This window comes from Halyomorpha halys, unplaced genomic scaffold (genome assembly GCF_000696795.3).
Source record: "Halyomorpha halys isolate HHAL.00 unplaced genomic scaffold, Hhal_1.1 Scaffold1522.1, whole genome shotgun sequence".
Lineage (NCBI taxonomy): Eukaryota > Metazoa > Arthropoda > Insecta > Hemiptera > Pentatomidae > Halyomorpha > Halyomorpha halys.
Window position 1 is genome coordinate 21,716 of NW_027111581.1, and position 17,630 is coordinate 39,345.

The 17,630-nt window shown below is 29.7% G+C and overlaps 1 protein-coding gene across 3 annotated transcripts in view; it reads left to right on the top strand.

The window, feature by feature from the left end:
- Swt1 (Swt1 RNA endoribonuclease) overlaps nucleotides 1-17,630 on the top strand; it is a 56,526-nt gene that overhangs the window by 561 nt on the left and 38,335 nt on the right. For 2 of the 3 annotated variants that reach the window (XM_014435132.2, XM_067049647.1), the window contains exons 1-5: nucleotides 103-275; nucleotides 3,782-3,835; nucleotides 9,876-9,941; nucleotides 13,286-14,175; nucleotides 15,654-15,837. In XM_014435132.2, the coding sequence (XP_014290618.1) occupies nucleotides 269-275; nucleotides 3,782-3,835; nucleotides 9,876-9,941; nucleotides 13,286-14,175; nucleotides 15,654-15,837 (1,201 nt within the window). In that variant the 5' untranslated portion in view covers nucleotides 103-268. Of the gene's footprint in view, nucleotides 1-102; nucleotides 276-3,781; nucleotides 3,836-9,875; nucleotides 9,942-13,285; nucleotides 14,176-15,653; nucleotides 15,838-17,630 lie in introns of those variants that run through there. The other variant, XM_014435131.2, reaches the window with a different exon arrangement.

The window sequence follows — 17,630 nt, forward strand, 5'->3', positions numbered from 1 at the left end:
TATATATATATATATTTACGGCAAAAGTAAAACATATTAGCTTATATTTTTTATTTTAACTTTGAAGACAATCATAATCTAAATAGCATCGGTAACCTATGAATCGATTGTTAATATTATTATAACCTTCCTTAATCTATTTGATAATTTTGACAAAATTCTGTATTACAGTTATAGAAGTAGTGGAATTATTAAAGACTTTCGAGGTTCTGATGAGACTAAAGAGGACTAAAGTTCCAAAATATCGCCGGTTTTACAATTTAAAAAAATGACAGGTAACTTATTATTAAACAATTTTTTTTAGTGCTCTTTGTTAAGTGCTTACTGTCAGCTTTTTGTTATGCTTCCTACCACCTCTTTGAAACTACTAAAGAGGAGTTAAAAAGAATGAGCCAAAAAATTGAACGGTTTAATGTTTCTTATTAATCTGACTGCACATTACAGATAATTTATACTTCAATAAGCCAATATCAACCTATCCACCTTATATTTTACTGTTTATTGATTGTACTAGACCGCAGTTCATTTAAAAAACCAATTAAACACAATTTCCAATCACCGTTTTTTCTGATTAAGAGTGAATTGTTGCTACTTTATTAATAAGTGATGCTAGCTTAATTTTAAATTTTGGTACTGCAACATACCATGAAACTGATAAAATTTAAATGCAATCTTATTTGCCCTTGATTATTTAGTTTATTTTAATTTCTTTCCACCTAATTTTGTGTCATAGCTGGTATATAACAGGCTTAAAAGTAACATTAATTACTTAACTGTGAATGTCTCTAAATTCTCGTATAACAATTGGTTAATATTGAACAGTGACAGAAAATGTAAATTAATTTTTCGAAATCTGGTTTTGCAACTAAAATAATTTGATACAAATTAGTTTATAGAAAATTAGTACATTTTAATAGCCATCTATAGTTTATATTTTCATTGTCTGGTTCACTGTGATGTTACATTCTGTGTTTGATTAAATCATTTTTCAGAAGGCCTTCTTCTGACCCACATCATTCATTAAAAAAGATTATTCTATAATTAGAATGTGCTCCTTGCTGGCCTCTACCAGACTATAATATTTTTAAGATATTACGTATTAGTGATTTAATGAATTACTTTAATAAAAAATTTACTATCAAAAATGCATCATCCTCTGACAAGAAATCTTTAACCTTGAATTTCTACAGCGAAACAGAAAATGAATGTGTTTATTTATTTTATTTCTTAAAAATGTATTCAGGTTAACCAAAAATTTAGAGATTATAATAGTAAGGTATTGGTTATTAAAACATTTATGGAAATGAGAAACCTGTTCAATTTTTTTAATAACTGTTTTTGATATGTTAAAGGTCAGAAACATGAATTTTGAACAAGTTTCCATTACTAGTACACAAGTGTCACAACATCGTAGCATTGTCAGCTTGCACTTAAACGCAATAATAACTTGATCGACCATTACTTACTCTTCTTTTATAATTATTCATATTTATCCAAATTTAGAACTCAATCTCTGCCTAAAAAGATCAAGTGAGTATATGCCCACCATGTTAGAGTGACACTTGTGAACTGTTACTATAAAAGCCAAAGAGAAGAAAAAAGTCAATTTTTGATTACTGTAATGAAAACTATATATAATTACAATTCAGTCTTTCAAGAATAGTTAGAGGCAATAAAAATGGCAGTTGTTTCAAAACTTAAAAAAAATATATTTTTGATTTGGAGCTCCTTATTATTAAAACTACCAACAATACTAGAAAATCCGATAGAAAATTTAAATTAGAAAATATTTACTGAAATATGAGCCCTAATAGAGCTGTTCACGTTCAATAGTTTCTGAGATTTTAAGAGCAAATTTTAATTTAAAAAATACTGAAGAATCATTAGTGAATTTATAGTGGTAAATCTCAGAAACCTTGAGATGTACAGATATCTATTAGCACTCAAATTAAAACTAGTTTAATGTCCTATAAAGTAGTTAATGATGTTTTCTTTCTATCAGTAGTAGTTTTCATAATATTTGCTGAAATAAACTGATTTCTAGTTGTTCGGACATAATTTCATGTTTAAAATTCATATTCATATGCAGATATCATAAAAATTACCAACCCTACAAAAATAACCATTATAAACTACTTTATAATACATTAAACTATTTTCAATTTGATCACTCGCAGATCGTTGGAAACATTGGATATTCCAATGGTTCCTGTAATATAGTTTTCATAAATCAAAAAAGTTTGTCCGAAAAACTAGAAATCGAAATTTTGTAAATTTATTTTGGAAAATATGAAACCTACTACCCCTACGAAAATAAAATGTATAAACTACTTTATAGCAAATTAAACTGGCTTTAATTTGAGTGCTAATAGACATCGATTCATCTCAAGGTTCCTGAAATAAAGATTTCCCACAATAAATTCACTAACTACTGCTTTTTCACTGTTTATTTCATGAAATGTTGCTTTTTAAAAAACTGTATATCAGGAACTATTGAATGCAAACAGCTCTACTAGGGCTCATAGTTTAACAAATTGATTCTGCTTTATATAATGCTCTATTAGGTTTTCTTGTGTTGTAGGTAGTCTCAAAGATATGGAGCTCCAAATGAAAAAATAATTTTTTTTTAACATTTTGAAACAGTTGCAATTTTGTATTCACCCTAACTATACTTGGCAGACTCGTTAATTTTGATTAGTAATTATATGTAATTTTCATTAAAGTAATCAAAAATAGGGTTGAAGTTACTGACTTTTTTCCACCGTCTTTTTGTACTATGTTAGGAAAAGGCTGCATGTGTCATAAAACTAGTTTTGAGAAAGACGAAAAAAAAAAAGCTGGTAACAATTTTTGTTCTAAAATTATGAAAAAATTATGGCTCTAGGTTGTTCAAGATAGGAACTTTCAGTGGTTACCAGTTGATTGGCTCAGGTTTCTTCATCGTTATCCCTTCAACATCGTATTTCTGGCACATACAGCCTTTTTCATTTCCATGCCTCAATTATCTATTTTGCTTTCATTTCCTGATTTAAAAACCACAGTTTTATCTTATTAAAATATCTGAACATGAGTTGTACTCGCTTCATCAAACAATGTTATTTAAAACTATTGTAGCTAGACAGCAATAACCATTTAAGTTTGCAATATAATTGGGTAACACAGATAAGAAAACTATTAGAGAGCTTCGGAATGTCTGATCCGATACTCTTCAATGCCCTGATAAGTACCAAAAATAGAATGGGGAAGATCTTTGACAGATACAGGAAATTTGTCAAGGATAAAGACCTTCTCTTATTACAAGAATCAACTTATATAACCCATGGTAGGGTAGGGTCTTCATTAAAACGGACGCTCCTCAAAGCTACTTTAAAATCAGTTACCCTAAAGCTCACCTATATAATAATTGCCTAACTGCAGCTCTCTGGTAAATATGCAATTACTCTGAGTGTCGGTCCACACAAATTTATTTTGGACCCCACAGAAACTATGTCCAGCTTGTAATGGAGTGGCACTTGAGAACTGTTTTAATTTTTTAACTAACTGCCCTTAACTCCTTATCATACCAAACACAATCACTAATAGATATTTTTTATTAAATTTCTTCACAAAATTATTACGAATTAATCTGGAGTAAAATATTAATATAATGGCATTCAGAGTTGTTTTAAAAAGATATTTGATACCTTTTATATATTTCTTTATAATTCAAGAATTTTTATTTTGTACCTACCAAGAATTGTTTCCATTTTACAACGTTATTATACAATCTTATATTTTTCAGAACCCAAGACATTTGCCCAGAAGCGGCTAGAAAAATTGATACAATCATACAAAGGTATGTTTTGATCTAGTTATCTAACTATTATTTGGTGTTTTTATAAATAAATATTGTTGAAACTTGTAAATAAGTATGGCATTTATTGTAAATGGATTAAAAAACCTACGTATCATTTCTGATTGGCCATGATCAAAAATAATATAATTGTTCATCTATTTTTTTGTTAGTGAATGTTTTTAACCCAGATTGTTTATTTGTATCAAGGCTACAAAGATACAGTGTTAATCTGTTATCTTTTATTTATTTATAGAATGCAAACATAATAGTTGTGGTTATGTTACCAAAAACCAAGATAATCAATATGGTATACACATAAAATATAATTGTTTAAATAAGTTATGAATGTTGATGATTAGAAAAAAAGAAAACAAAGAAGAATTATTTTTATCGAATAATATAAATTAAGTATAAATATTAGAAACTCACCAAAACAATAATCAAACAAGAAAACCCTCTTTATCGCTCAGGCCATTTTAACTGAAGTAGAGATGGTCCCGTTTAGGGTGGGGACTAAAGCGAGAAAATATTTTGAAGGCATTGAAATAAATGAGAGGAGTCTTCAGCTATGGTTAACGTTATAAAGTACAATTTTCACTTTTATAGGAGGCATTGTATCTAGTAGTAAGCAAGGATTGTTACGTTAATTGAGTGGTGTTAGAGTAGAATGGAATCATTAGGTTAGTATAAATAGTAGTTTCACCTCGAGTAGAACAATAAACTTAGGATTCTAGATGATGATAATAATAAATTAGATAAATAATAATAATAAAAAATTAAATTAGATAGGTAATGATAATAATAAATTAGATTGATAATGATAATAATAAATTATTTATTTGTTGTAATATTATAATAAATAAATTATATGATAAATAAATAAGACACATCCCTTTTGAATAATTCTACGGATGGCTTAGAGCCTTAGAGTTACAAATAAAAAAACAAAATAAGTAATACATTGTAAAGAAATGAAATTAATAAAATTAATAAACACTGAACCAACTTGTTAACGCCCGAGGAGTAGACCGAAACGTTAATGGGCAAATAGCTTTAAAACTAGTTTAGTAGAATAGGGTTTGGATAGGCCTCACTGGACAGATATATGTAGAGAGGAATTGGTGGTATCAGCATTGAACCTTCGGGTTCGTTCGGTCTTTATTATTATTTTTTAAAAATTACATAATTTTTAAGTTTTTAAAGAGGAAGAAATTAACTTATGATATTAATGACTTAAAAAGCAAAAAAATATTTACAGAATTGAAAGTATAAATATATACAGAATTAATTCAGCATTTTTTATTAAGTCTAAATGTAAATTAGGAATATCTATCTTAATTAAATTAGAACTGAATGGATAGAAAATGATGGAAATGGCGAGATCTGAAGGTGGAAAGGGAAAGGGTACTGGTGCAGTTTGAAGGGCTGTTGTATACAAGTCTGAATAGCGGGAACTGGTTTTATGGAAATAAATAGAAGATTTTAATGTAAGGAGATGTGAGATAAATGATGATCCTATGATGGCGGGATTGGATAACTTGGTAGAGGAACTGTGCCAGAAAATACTTAAATGTTAGCAAGGATAAAGTCACTTGAATTCTTCATAAAACTGAGAGATAGAGGCATCCCTTTGGATTTCAAAGACTAATTGTGTAAAGGCAATCTATTGTAAAGTATTAATCAAAGTGGGGAATATCATTTTTCCAGATTTCATCACTCCAATTTATAGTATGTATTTTTTTTGTTATTTTTTTTATTGAATCCATCCCAGCCCTGCAGATTTTTCATGGATTATTGTTGAAACAAGTAACTTAGTTACACTGCCAGGCAAATGTTTAACACTCCTGTAGTCGCATATCATCTAAGGAATAATAAAACCCAGAGACATTGTTGGAGTGTTGCTAGTGCCTCTTCAATTGTATAAACCCTTAATTCCTGCTGTTTTCTTAACCTAATGTTGTGTCACTCTTTATCAAAAGAAAAAATACACACTATATATTCAAGATTTCAAAAGATTGGGCAGAATTTATGCATTGTATGCAAATGGTTGTAGGAGAGAGAAAAACTGTTATGTTAATTGTTTTTCCTATTTGAAACAAGTATTATTTATAATTAAATTATTATATTATAATACTTTCAAAATTTTTGCATATTGTTTTATTTTTTCATGTAATATAATTTTATTTTGACATTTTATTAACACTATAAGGCATTAAGTTTTTTCTCCATTAAGTTAAGCATTGTTAATTTGCTTGAGTCAAATTATGCAAAATGAATAAAATTTGTTCAGTAATTTCATTCATTCATTTTTTTTTTAAATCCTAAAAAAAGTACTTGGATTAAATTTAGTTTGAATAAAAAAAATTTATATCGGTGTACATTATTAGTTATGTATCCCCTCATTTAATTTATATTTAGTTTTTCCTAAATTAGAAAATTCTTATAGTTATTATTATCATATTTTTATATCTATTTCTTATATACGCGATATATTTGAAATTGAAATAAAACCGTTAACAGTCACCTCCCTCCACTCTCTGTATGCTTCCGATTTTATGACAAAATCACGATAGCTTTAAACTAGAACAGACGGGTGGTCCTGATTAGTTCTTTACTCATTTATTATTATTATCAATTTTATTTTTCATTTATCCTTTATTTAATCTCAACTTACTTCTTTATTTTCCGTCTTTAAGTGTGTTAAATTTTGTTTTCACATATCTACTTTTCTATTTTTATGTGTTATTACGTCTCCTGTTCATTTTTAACCTTTTAGTTTGCACAGTTTTTTATATTCTCATCATTGTTTATTTTATATTAATACTATTTTATTTGTATATAATTTTCTTTTAACTTATTTTTACATAATTTTAACCCTACCTTAATTTACCTTTTTATATCTTATGATCCTACTATGTAAAAATATTTTTAGTTGTTTTTGTATCTTTTTAGCCTTGATGAAGCTCTATGAAGGGGGCAAAGCGTCGGCAAATATATAGATGTTAACTATTTTTGTTCTCTTTTGACCGCACCCCTGAACATCTTCATAATTTGAATAAAAAAAAGTTTGGAGCCTGTTAAATCTCTTCCAAATGTGGTTCCGTGGCTTTTTTTTTTTTTTAATTACCCCTGCCAGGTCATTTCTGACATGAAGGGAGGGAGGGAGCTACAAATGGCTCGCCCTGTTGTTCCATGTCTGTCTGCATTCAAATTTGTTTGTTCATGTCAATAAATTTTTACTAACTTTTCAGGGGCTGTGTCAAATGGTATCTAGTTGTTCCTATATCGATTTATTGGATTCCATCCATTACTTTCCCCTAAGCCTACGCAAATGTATTTTTCTCAGTAAATATATATCGAAAATGAATTGTTTGATCTGGTCCAAATTCGGGGGAAATGTTAGGATTAGTGTTATGATCTAGTATAAATTTAATCTACTAATTTCATTTTTATCATGTGGAAAAGTATTTTTCTTTATACGCATATTTAGAACGTAGCTCCTCCTAGAGATTTTATTTCTAAACAACAAAAATTTGTTCTTAAACCTTTAAACATTTGTAATTATATACCTATTAATCTATTAGAGATGGCGAGGAAAATATACTGATCACCTACTTTGCCACCATTTTTTTCAATTTTAATTATTTCAAAAATAATATGATACAGTTTTATTTAGTAGTTTAATATTCATAAATATCTAATTTTCAACTTATGCCAATTTTTAAAAGCAAGATTTAAGGGGGGAAATGCATGATATTTTTCAATCTCAAAATTGCTTGGCCCAATTCTGCCCAAAAACTAACAAGTTAAAATTTACAAAACTATTATCCTTTCTACTGTTCTTTATGGATTTGTAACATGACAACTCCCTCTTACACTAAGGGAAGAACAGTGCTTTTAGGTTTTTGAAAATAAAGTGTTACATAAGATATTTAGACCAAAAAAGGATGAATAATCGGGAGAATTTGGAAGGCTAAACAACTGAACTGATGGAACTGCACCCGATAATTATAATTCAGGTTGTAGCATTGTGGCAAATAAGATGGGCGTGTAAGGTCGTGTGATTTAGTAACGAACAGATCCCTAAAATATTAATGAACACAAATAAATGTCTGAGGGGTAGACCAAAACGTAGATGGGAGGATGACATGAAGACTGATTTAGTAGATTTTGGTTTGGAAAGGTGTCACTGAAAGGATGTATATAGAAAGTGGTTGGTGTTATTGGCATCGAACCTTCGGGTTGGATAAGATTTTTGTTATGGTTGTAATGGTTATATTTAACACTGGTGATATCTGCTTTGATAAGGGAGATGCGGAGTGGGGGAACAGTAGAGTGGGGATATTGGAGTGCATGGGAGGAGGCGAGACAGAATAAGTGAGTATGATGCAGGCTTGATCCTTTTTTCAGCAGGTCCTGGATAGCGAGGGTTTGGTAGGGGTCGTCTTCATTCTTCTTAGGAATGTGAGACAGTGTCCGAAAAGGAGATAACTGACAACCATGTGTTCTGGCAGGAGTACATCTGAGGGCTACGTGGTGTTGGAGACTTTTAACTTTGGATACTAAACTTATATTTTAATTTTATGTTCTTCTTTTGTATAGTAATGTAAATTTAGTTAGTTAGACGAGGAGAAGATGGTTGTGGGTGCGGTCAAATTAAAACACAAATAAGTTACTTCAACTTATTTGTGCACCCCCAACCATTTTCTCCTCTTATAAGTCATTCACAGTCAACTATCTCTCATGACTAGGTAGTTAGGTTAATTTAGGGCATTTAAGTTAAATTAAAGTCAATCTATCTACAGGCTTTCAAGACCACACAAATATTATTATTTTTTCCTTCTCACTTTTTTTCTTCTTCTCTCCCAGTATCTTCTCATCATTTCTGCGTGCCTTTGCTTCCTCTCTTCCGACCTCGCAGTACCCTTCCGTTTTTCTTTATTTGCTGCAAGAACATTTATTTATTCCACTTTATTTCGGTACTATTCTCTACCCAGGCATTCCTTGTCTGTTATTTTCAATTTCTTTGTTTCCTTTCTCATTTGCTTCACATATCCTCCTATGCTCTTATATTCACGAATTCTGTCAAAGAGTTTCTTGTTTAGTCTGCTTTAGTCCATTCTCATCATGTCCCCCATAGAATCTCAGTCTTCTGATTCTTATTTCGATTTCCATGTCATTTATTTCCCTGTAGATTTCCGGGTTGGGTCTTAACCTGTAGCCTTCCTGTGTTTTCTTGAGCCCATAAATTCTCCTTGGGATCCTTCTCTCTATTTTCAGTAATTTTTTCAGGCTAGAGAGACATGTTGTCTCCATTCCTTATAAAATTACTGGTTTTATGACCGTGTTGTAATGCCTTATTTTTGCGTTAGATGATAGGTTCTTCTTATTGTAAATATTGCCTGTGTGAAGCTTAGCCTTTCCAACTTCATGATTTTTGATTCTCCTTTTTGCTCTCTTTCTCCAAATCTTTATTTGTTATTTTTATTTTTTATTTTGTTTGATAAGATGTTCTTTTTTTCTTTCCGTTTAATATTCATGTATATTTTTTTAAATAAAACATTTGTAGCTCTGCTTGTTTATTTATGTATATATATATATGTGTGTATCACAACTTGTTCATTTACTTATGTTTTTTTGTTCAGTTAATATTGCGTTTATTCCATAGGTGGGTAGGTATCTCCCCTATGTTAGCTGTTTGTTAACTGTAAAGGTATTCGCCAGTGGTCATAGTTTGATAATTGTTTATGCAGGGATATATTGTGGGCATATAGGAGTCATTTCATTGTTCCTCAGTTTTTGTTATTTACAAGAGAAAAAAATAACGTGGTACCTATAAGCCTAAGGAGTGATTTATTCTTTATTGTTTTGTTTTTTCCTTTTGTGATTATCTCGTTTATTTTAATTCACCCCCTTCTCCGCTGGGGGTAGGAAAATATAAAAGATAAATGTATAAATTAAAATTAGCGGTTATACTTTATTATTATTATTATTAATCACAAACAAGTGATAGTATTGATAGGTAAATTTCTCTTTGCAGATGCTAAGAAACTAAAGCTTGCTAGCCGAGCAGCAGCTCTAAAAAGTTATCAACAATCTGGATCTGGTAAATATTATAAAAAAATTATTTTACTTTAAACAAGAAATATTTATTTTATTGTATATTACCTATTTCGCTTTTATCACTTGACTTTTTATTATGAATATCTTTTAATACTGTAGCTGTATTTCCTTTAACTCCGTAAGTTTAATTTTTAATTAAGTCCCTGTCTGCGTTTGTTCAGTGTAAGTTAGTATTTTAATTAATTTTTATACATTTTGATTGTCAATTGTGATTATTACACTTCATAACCAGACCCCATTTGTGTTTATTCAGTGGTAGTTTGGTTATTTCGATTGTTAATTATGATCATTAAAATCCACAACTGAACCCTGTTTTATTTCATTTTAATTAAAAAAGGTTGGGGGTGCTGTCAGAAAATAACACAAATAAGTTTAAACAACTTATTTAATAGTGCCAACGTTTCGGCCAGAATTTCCAGCCTTTATCAGGGGAACTTGTAGGAGATTATGAATCTAAGTCAAGATTTAGATTTACTTAGATTTCCAATCTCCTACAACTAGCCCTGATGAAGGCTGGAAATTCTGGCCGAAACGTTGGCACTATTAATTAAGTTATTTTTAACTTATTAGTATTATGTGCTGACCGCACCGCCCAACCATCTCCTCCTCATATATATTATCCACGGTCAACTATCTTTTCATCATTATAAAAGAGAAAATTTTTCACCTTTGCAGAAGGTAGCCAACAAATTAAAAATCCTAAAATGAGGTAGATTTATTATAGCACTACGGAGAGAATGTCATCAGGAAAAAGACGAGATGTGTGTTTTGTGGTCAATAATAGTGACTGAAAGCACTATTATTGACCAACTTGAACTTAAATGGTTTCAACAACTACAAGCTTAAAAAATCTTCATATCTGGACCGATCGCCCTAGCTAAAGCTCTTGACACTGTTTTGAAGAGAATTTTTAGAGAAAAAATTAAAGCATCCCAACTGGTGGTTTAGGGACAATATTTTGTTCACCAAGTTTATTTTCCACTTTTTAACCTTGAAACAAACACATAATATTGCGGTGTGGGGGTCCTTTTAGAACCCCAATAGAATTTATTCATTTCTTATTTATTTTATTAATCCTGGTATCAACTTGTTAGAGAGAATAAGTGGTAAAATACATATAAGGAATGGATTTTAAAAATATTGAGACAGAAAAAAAAGTAATTTATTATTCCAGTCTTGTTATATGGCCGCACCTAGTTCTGAGTCTTGTCCATGTCAATCTCTTCACCAGCACAATTCTCATCCTCAATGGTTTCCAAGATATTCTTTATCATTTCTAGACTATTTTTAGACCGAGTGTTTATAAATGATGGGTCGTTCAATCTTCTCATTATGGCTGGTTCAACTAATATTTTATTTAGAGTCAGCTTCTGCTTATAAACGCCATTTTTGTAAGTACCATCGTTTTCATTCATGGTGATGGTGTCAGTCACTTCTCGAATCGGAGCTAGTTTATCCGTTATTACTCCCTCATGTTCATTATAAATGTAATCATATCTGAGATAAGCCTAAATGTGGGAAAACTGTGTTCCGGACATGGTTCCTCCAAATTTAAGCCTCTGAAAAATATAATATAAACTCCAAATTTTAGTAACAGATTCTCAGTTGCTTTTAATGGCATCACTGTTTAGATGAAGCCTTATGTAGGCATACAAGAAAAATTCCTTGTGGAATCATTTGGACCCTCACGCTATTACAAAGGTTAAATATGTTTATATATTATATTTAAAAATGTTGCGTTTGTACAATTTTATCCAAATTAATAAACTTATTTGTATATAGGGATTGTAATACTGAGATACCGAATACCGGTATTTTGAGCCATTTGTGCAGTTTTTTAATACCAGTATTGACAAGTTTAAACACCGTTTTTTCTGTATTTACTAGAAATTTTTTTAATTTTCTACACTAAATATTCAGGGGTCGCCAACATTTAGCAAAATTGTATAAGTTTTTATTTTTATATCTCCCTAACGGGTGAAATTAATTAGACTGTGTTGCATACAATGTTGCATCCTACAATCTTAAGAAGTGATACAGTATGTGAATCATGCAAGGAGGCGGGCAAAAACTGTCCTATTACAGCTCAGAGCGATGCTACACATGCGCAGGATTCATAATATGATATTTATATCTGTGAAGACAAAGTTGTAGTATTGAATTAAGTGCGTAATATTTCGATGTTTGTTATTCACATTGTATTTGCATATCATACTTTAGGGCTCAAAATATTTTTCAGATTTATTATATACTCATAATTCATAAACCCATAATAATGAATAAGAATAAGTTTAAAGAACATAAAAAATCTGTCGATAATACTTCGGTTTGGTTTCATTATTTATATGATGAAAAGAATATGGTGGCACAATTAAAAAAATGAATAAGAGTTATTAAAGTGAATGGAGGAAGTACAAGCGGACTCCATACACATTTAAAAACAAAATATTATACAAATTTGTTAAAAAGGAATCTGATTGCGATGACGATGCAAATTTAAGCACAGTTTCTAAGCCCAAGTTCTGGATTTTTCATAATTTTGAATAAAAAGAAGATAATTTGGATCATATTATAAGTAAAATGACAGAATTAGATGATTTGCCTTTTTATGAGGGAATGAGGTAAATACTTGAAAAAAGTATATCCCGCATTTCTAACAGTACCACCAACTAGCATAGATGCTGAAAGAGCGTTTTTGACAGCCGGTAATTTTTGCAGAAAATTACATTCCAGGCTTGATGACAGTGCAAGTGATGCATTAGGTTTTTTATAATCGCATTTTAAAAATTTGTAATAGTACCACAGACTGAATAGTGATATTTACACTTTTTTGTGATTTAAATACTTAACATGTTCCTTGTTCCTTTAATTTTTTGTGACTCTTTATATACTGTTATAATTTATAAGTTATATATTTATTCTCTCTAATAAAACTGGCAAATAAAACAAAGAAATACCTGTGTTTTTTCTTTTTCTAAAATTCCTACTACCGGTATTCTGGTATTAAGATCTAAAAAATACCAAATACCAGTATTGAACTTTTGGTCCAATATTGTAGTACCAATATGTATGTATTCTTTTTTTAATGAGCATATACTCCTTCTCAGCAAATACCTCTTAGCTACATACAAATCCTTGGGCCCCTGTGGCTGTCTGTTCTAAAGAAGTTTCACTTTATTAAAGTGAATTTGATAATTTTAATATAATTTATACTTTTTATATGATTAAGGCTAAAATCTTTATGTTTCAATTTTTTTAGTATTATTTTTTATATAAAATTAAATTAAGTTGTTGCTTTAGTGCTTCTATATTTATTATTTTTTGCAGTTAATGAAAGGAACAACTCCAGCTCAATTTTAAAGAACTTGAATGAAAATGGATTATCATCAAGTAATTCCGGATTGGAGCGTCATCAAAGTGTTTCGGCAAAGTGTATAGCGTCTTCCCAACTGAGCCTTAAAAGTCGTAAACCACAGAACTTAAGTAACAAAAGTAAAATTTTAGAGAGTGGTATGAAACAACCTATTGATAAGTCTCTCAATCCGTCACCAATTACTAACAAAGAAGCTGCTCTAAAGCGACAAAAGAATGTTAAACAGTATAATGCTAATGGGGGAAATGAGAAGTGCCAAAAAACTTTACCGCAGGCTACCCCAAAACGTCGAATCGATCATGAAAATCTAGAGAGAAAAAAAATTGCAAAAAATCAAAAATATGAAGATTCTTCAAAAAACATAGTTGACAAAAAATCCAAAAATGAATTGAGTAAAGGAACCAATGCGAATACTTTCGGAGCAAAATTATCTTTTATAGTGGATTCCTATTCAGCTCTGGTTCCTGATTCCCCTCCATCTCATAAGGATACTAAAAATAAAGCTGGTACAAATTATTACCCAGTCAAAGAATCTTCTTATAATAACAATAATAATAGAAATAATACCAAATTTTCTATCATTAATAAGAAAGATACGGATATAAGAGTAAAAGAGAAAGAAAGAGAAATTAAAGACAAAGGGAGAATGAAATTACCATCAATCCCATCACCTTCGAAGTCGAAACTTCAAACGCGGCTCATGAAACTAAAAGCTGATTTGAAGGAAAAGAGAGAGCAGAAAGGGATAAACAAGGAGTCCTCTAATGATAAAGTTGATGTTACTAAAAATGACGACTCTTATTTTTCTGAATCCATGGATTGGGAACCTTCTAATGATTTAATTGTGAGTATAAATCCTAATTTATTTAATTTAAAAAAGCAACAATTCTGAAAGAGACGCAAAATTATTTTTAGAATACAATTGTAAAATTCCAATCAGAAAGCTTTTTTTTTTGCTTTTTATTATTGCCCTACTAGAAACTAGGGGGTTTGAGTGGTTAGAGAATTTATAATGGAAGGAATGATATCTCGTTCGGGCTAGATCGGTTACATAGGGAACATTAAGGTCTTTATGTATGATTTTATTTGTGACAAAGTAAGGAGCATTGAAGATTTTACGAAGGATTTTGGATTGTAAGGATTGAATACGAGAGGGTTTTGTTAATTCTTTATTATTTTTCAAGAATAATACCCTTTAAAACTATGAAGTAGATAATAAACCCGTCAATTTATGTCACTAAATCATAATAATGAAGTATATGTGTATGTTTAATTTAACTAAATACATAAATTTATAACAAACTATCAATTGGGTTCTTTAAATCTATATTCACCCTCAAATATAGCAATAGCGAAGCCTTGCCGGGTTTGCTAGTATTTAAATAAAATAAAAAAGTATTAATATAAAATAAACAATGACGAGAATATAAAAAACTGTGCAAACTAAAAGGTTAAAAATAAACAGGAGAAGTAATAACCCGTAAAACTAGAAAAGTAGATATGAGAAAACAAAATTCAATACAATAAAAGATGGAAAATAAAGAAGTTGAGATTAAATAAAGGTTGAGAAAGGATAAATAAAAATAAAATTAGATTAATTTTTATTAATATATTCTTGTTTGAGAGTGGTTTAGTTTATTTAAAAACAAATTTGATCCTTTTTTTCTCAACTTTATTCTTTTCAAAACCTTCCAACGTTTCGACCCTCAGGTCATTTTCAAGGATACCTTTATTTTGTTGTCATTTTCTCTTTTAAAATTCTTAAAAATGCCTAAAAAAAAAAATTTAAGGTTTGCAAATGTAAATGAAAGAAAAAAGAGATGTGGTTAGTACAAGTTTTAAATTTAAGAAAGAATTATATAGAAGAAGTTATAAATGGAACAAAGGCAATTAGCCGGCATTTTTAAGAATTTTAAAAGAGAAAATGACAACTAAATATAGGTATCCCTGAAAATGACCTGAGGGTCGAAACGTTGGAAGGTTTTGAAAAGAATAAAGTTGAGAAAAAAAAGGATCAAATTTGTTTTTAAATAAAAAAAATAAAATGTGTTCTGAGAAACCTTCTGTGCCTTATCTGCTCCGTGTACCTGTTGTGAGGAATCTTCTCCCCTCGGTCTCATAACTAAGTACCTCCTATATATCTATCCTTCAGGTCCTTTGTCCCTTTGTCTCCCCACTCTCACTTCCACAGCCTTCTTGGCTCACTTAAACTATCATATATTGACTCATCCATTACAATTCATTTTATTGTACCACTTTTTTTTTTTTAAACAAAATTAGTTTATTTATTTAATATACTTTCTGCCTTTTGTGTGTTTCCAGCTGCGCTCTATCAGATATCAAGTGGATCCGAGTGAAGAAATAATGGAATGGCAAGATATTCCTAATTCTGGTTATAGTAATGTTCAAGAAATTAGTGATAGCAATTTATACATTGTTATTGACACAAATGTTTTAATTAAGAATATTGAGCTCCTCTATAGGCTTTCAAAAGCAGTTATCAGGGGTAAGTAATTTTTTATTTAAAGATTCAAAAATTGTTATTGAAAAACAAAGCTGACCTAAGTTTAATAGAATAATTCAATTTAAAACTTATATTAGGTCATTACATACGAAATGTCCGTTTTTATTATTTCAGAAATTCAAAGTGGAATTTGTGAACTTTTGTTGTTCACTCTGTTTATGTTTACAGAGTATAACGGGTCTTTATTGATCCTCTCTTTATCAATAATAATTTTACACAAAATTTAACGCAATAAAAGACAGAAACTAAAGAAATTGAGATTAAATAAAAGTCGAGAAAGGATAAATAAAAATAAAATCAATAATAATAATAAATGAGTAAAGTACAAATCAGGACCACCCGTCTGTTCCAGTTTAGAGCTTTCGAAACTAACGGAAAATTTGAAGCATACAGGGAGTAGGGGGGAGGTAACTTTTAACAGTTTAACGTAGTAACGTTTAACATTTCTATTTCAAATACGTCGTGTATACAGGAAAGAGATTTAAAAATATGATGAAAAATAAAAAATAATGCAAGAAAGAGATGTAAGAATATGATAATAATTATAATTATAAGAATTTACTAATTTAAGAAAAATAAAATATAAATTTAATGATGGAATACGTGACTAATAATATATATAACAATTGAAAATAAAAAAATAAATGTCAAAATATTTTTAGTTGATTCAAAAATTGTTATCGAAAAATAAAGCTGACTACTTTAATTAAATACTTCAAGTGCTTGGGTCGTCCTTCAACTGTTGATGACCAAATTCAAGCATTGGTCACAGACAGACAACCCTTACTCTACGAAAAGGGATATTGCAGAAACGCTTAACATATCTCATGCAAATGTCTCAAATCATTTAGGGGCTGCAGGATATGTTTCTTGAAATGATTTATGGGTTCCTCACAATTTGACAGACAAGAATTTATTGGACCGTATATCCATTAGCGATTCCCTCCTGAAATGTAATGTTAATGATCAATTTTTTCCGCCCACCCTATTCACTAGACCTTGCCCCAACAGATTTTCACTTATTTCGGGCCCTTGAAAACTCTCTTAACGGGAAACATTTTAATTTGCTCGAGGACTGCAAAACGTACATAGAGGAGTTCATTGTGCAAAAATCTGAGAAGTTCTGGGAGGATAGAATTAAAAAATTACCTGAAAGATAGCAACATGTAACAGATCAAAATGGGGCATATATAACTATTAAAAATATTTACATATAAGAATCTGAAGTTTTTATTGAAGTCACCAGTAAAAACATTACGAATTTATTTTACAATCCAATACTTTCTCAAACGTATTATATTTTCCAAAAAATGAGGAAAAACATTTTGTGAATATGTTTTCGTAGATTTTATGAAAACAGAACAATTCTTCTGAAAATAATCATTATAAACTACTTATAATTAATGAATAAAAACCATCACTCAGAGAAACATAAAAATAAAGCAAAATAATAAAAAAAAATTTGGAAATTTACCTAACAATGAATTAAAGAGAAAATGTTTTTATGCTGTATAAGACTCAAATTGTTCCTGAGGTATCAATTTCTTTTTTCAAGATATTTTTTTTTATTTTCAAACCTCTTTATTTTTATATATGGTTACAGAATACAAATATATAATACAATACATTATATATATACAAATTCAAGATATGTCGAATTTTTAATGTATCTTATAATGTAAAAATTGTCTAAGCATATTAATTACGTGAGTAGAAGGGATTTTAAAATACCTAAGATTAAACAATTCCTAAAATTCCGTAATTCCATTCCTCAG